Here is a 3487-nt window from a genome sequence, read left to right as displayed (position 1 = left end):
AGATGAAAGGGAGGATAAATAATGCAGGAAGAATACAAAACCTCTTATGGGGATAACTAGTCACACACATATGCACGAACACAAACACACACACACACACACAAAAAAAAAAAAGTGTTTTTCCTCCACGGTGAAGAAAAGTGAATGGATGGAACAGGAAGGAGGAGGACCCAGTGGAGACACACATGCTTTTTGCTTCATCTCCTCCCCTCCTTGTCTGCCATTTTTTTCCACTCACACTCAGACTTCATGACATGCTGTGTAGTCTGTGGGGAGGAATAATGTTGTCCCGGCCACGCCGTGTCTTTCCTGCCCACCAGAGATCAGACACAACACACAGTGCAGGATTTCCAACCCCGCCGCCTCATCATTTTTTCATGAGTTTTGATCAAAATGCATTCACATGACAACAACCTGGACAGTTGATCCCTATTCACAGAGAGGAACGGGATATTGTCTAAGGACGTGTACATTTCTTCGTTCTTGTACTTGTTTAGGTTATCAACAAATTAAAAATGTGAGTCATTTATTTGGTTTCCTGCTGGCCGGGTGTTGCAATGGTGGGTCATATCTAATAAATAAAACATCCAAGACAAAAATTTTCAAAGGCTTGCTGCTGCCTGCCTAATTTCTAGCTGAAAGGTTTATTCATCCGAAAATTCAGAAAAATTAAACATGCATACAAAAAAAAAAAAATCCCGATGGCAGGACACAACACAGGCTGCAGTGTGGCATTGTGCTTGTGTAGGGAGACACCTAGTGGTGGAAGATACGCATAACGTGTGAATCCGGAGGGACCTCTGGTTTACTATCTGGAGTAGTACAAACTGATTAATGCGATATGGGGGGATTATTCACTAATTACTCTAATGTATTTTTCCCTCTAACAGGAGGGTCCAGTGGTGTATATTCCACTATCTATATCTCCACCTTAAACTATATGCTTTTATACAAAAAAAGGTGATTTACAAGCTCAATGAAAATGTGCCTTGTGCTTCAAAAACCTCTGCTTACTTCATCAGCCGGATGCCGCGCCCTGCTGTTTACCCAACCTGGAAAGGTCCGGGAGGCAGACCGACCGTCATCAGGCCGATACAAAAGCCTCATTCACCGGTAACAAGAACCCGGGCCAACGCTGCCACGTCGAAACGTGTGAGTTTGCGCCACTGGTGCAACAGTTTGTATATTACACAGTTTGGACCACTGGGGAAGATGAGGACATGCTCTTCCGGCAACCATGTAGTTGCTGTTAGTGGCTGCAGTGTCACTTGACACTTGATACAATGACGGGTACAGGACACTAAGACAATGGCTTCATGTCCTCCAGCTACATCACCACAGGAGTCAAAGTACAAGTTAGGTGCGAGTCTGCTGGACTACGTTCTGGCCAAACTGATTCAGTGGAGGTTTTTGGACTTTGGGAGGGAGGGAGGAGTGAAGGGCGTCGATGGGAGCAGCGGGCCGCTCCACAGCCGCAGCTCCCCGGGCCGACAGGCGCTCGGGCACGTCCCGCCGGCGCAAAGGTTGCGTGGGCCAAGTTGTTCTCAAAGGGACCTGTTCCTACGTGAGCGTGGCCACCGTGGGTTTCCTGCTCCTCCTGGGAGTCTGCCTGCTCTACTTACCGGAACCGCTCGCCCTACAACCGTCCGTCACCGAGGACGACGGCGAGGTGACGCTCCTGATATGGAGGCAGCCCTTCGGTCGGTACCACACGCTTCCGGACTGCTTTGAGCGCTTCGGGGTCGGCGGGTGCACGCTCACCTACGAAGGGAGCGCGTACCCGCGGGCTGACGCCGTGATCATTCACCACCGGGACGTCGCCACCGGCGCCGATGCCCAGCTGCCACCGGAGCCGCGGCCACTTGCACAAAAGTGGATATGGATGAACTACGAGTCCCCCACGCACACGCCTAGGCTGTGGCAATTTGAGGACGTGTTTAACCTCACACTGAGCTACCGCACGGACTCCGATATCTTCCTGCCGTACGGATATCTAGTACCCGGGAAAGGCGGAACCAAGCGCTTTGCGCAGCCGCTCCGCGCAGCCTCGCTCTCGCGCCTCATCCGGCCGCGCCTCCTGGCCTGGGTCATCAGCAACTGGTCGGAGTCGCAGGCGCGCGTGTCCTTCTACTACCAGCTCCGCCGGTACGTACAGGTGGATGTGTTCGGGCGCTCGGGCCAGCCGGTACCGGAGGACGGCGTCGGGGGCAGCGTGGTGCGGCTGGTCGGGCGGTACCAGTTCTACCTGGCGCTGGAGAACTCGCAGCACACCGACTACATCACGGAGAAGCTGTGGAACGCGGTGCGGGCAGGTGCCGTCCCGGTGGTCCTGGGTCCATCCAGGCAGAACTACGAGCGCTTCCTGCCCCCCGAGGCCTTCATCCACGTGGACGACTTCGCCACAGTGCGAGAGCTGGCTCGGTACCTGCTGATGCTGAGGCGCGACCCGGCCCGCCTGAGGAAGCACCTGGACTGGAGAGAGGCCTACAGTGTGTACCAGCCCAGCTTCTGGTCTGACCACTACTGTGCGGCCTGCAGGGCGGTGAGGAGGACCAGAGGCGGGACCGATGTGGTCAAAGACTTGACAGGGTGGTTTCACAATAAACAGCCCAAGCATCTCACTCATTAACTCAAGTGCTCACCTGACAACCAGCAGCCACAACTAAGCTTCAGACACACGGTTGTTTGTGAGACTGATAATTCCATTCATTTTATATCACTTTATTTAAATAGCTACGTGGTCCTTGAGAATCATAGGCAGATTTTTTTCCTTCTTCTATTGAGTAAAGCTCATGTGGACTTTAATCTCATCTTCAGCTGTGATCTTTGCATTAATTGTTCACACAAGTTAACTTTTACCTTCCGTTTGTCATGGTTTCCACTGATCTACAGTTAGGAAATGAGCTTGAAAATACAAGACTTTCTTTAGATGTTGCATCATGGTAAACTATTTTTATATTCATCAATTAACCCACATTTAAAAATTCTCACGTTCAACTTCAGTATGTTGACCAATAACATGACCATTTGAGGGCTCGAAAGGTAGACTAATACCCATTGTTTTGAAAAGAGGAAGTCATTAACATAATTTTCAATAGATGATTATAATACAAAGTCATCTGGTTGAGGTAATAAATGCATTGAGATGTGTGTGAACATATTTTCACAGGATCTCTGTCGCGTACCTTGTCTTTTCAGTGCAGTTCACACCTCTGGCCCAACCTGTTAAAACGTATTAACACACATATCCTTTACATGTTTTATTAAACACTGCTGCTTACACTGCCATGCTTGTAGTGTTTTTGCTGTCCCTTATACATTCATATGAGTCCACAGCAAACAGGGAGAACAAGGTGGGGAGTGAAAGAGGAGGTACGCTTCAGGAAGCTGTGATGTGGATCATATCAATTTTCACCTCCGAGTTAGTGGCCTGACACAGAATTAACACTTTACAGTGTCAAAAAAGACATTTCCTGCAGGCACAAGG

At 49.9% G+C, this 3487-nt stretch overlaps 1 protein-coding gene across 1 annotated transcript; it reads left to right on the top strand.

Moving 5' to 3' along the window:
• The first annotated feature begins 1447 nt into the window (after positions 1-1447).
• Positions 1448-3282, top strand: LOC119228881 (alpha-(1,3)-fucosyltransferase 4-like). Its single transcript, XM_037488903.2, has one exon. It carries the CDS (start codon positions 1448-1450, stop codon positions 2627-2629), a length of 1182 nt encoding a protein of 393 aa, XP_037344800.1. The 3' UTR covers positions 2630-3282.
• The last annotated feature ends 205 nt before the right edge of the window (positions 3283-3487 follow it).

This window comes from Pungitius pungitius, chromosome 3, assembly GCF_949316345.1.
Source record: "Pungitius pungitius chromosome 3, fPunPun2.1, whole genome shotgun sequence".
NCBI classification, from domain to species: Eukaryota; Metazoa; Chordata; class Actinopteri; order Perciformes; family Gasterosteidae; genus Pungitius; species Pungitius pungitius.
The sequence above is the reverse complement of the archived record's forward strand: the minus strand, read 5'-3'. Positions and strand labels throughout refer to the sequence as shown.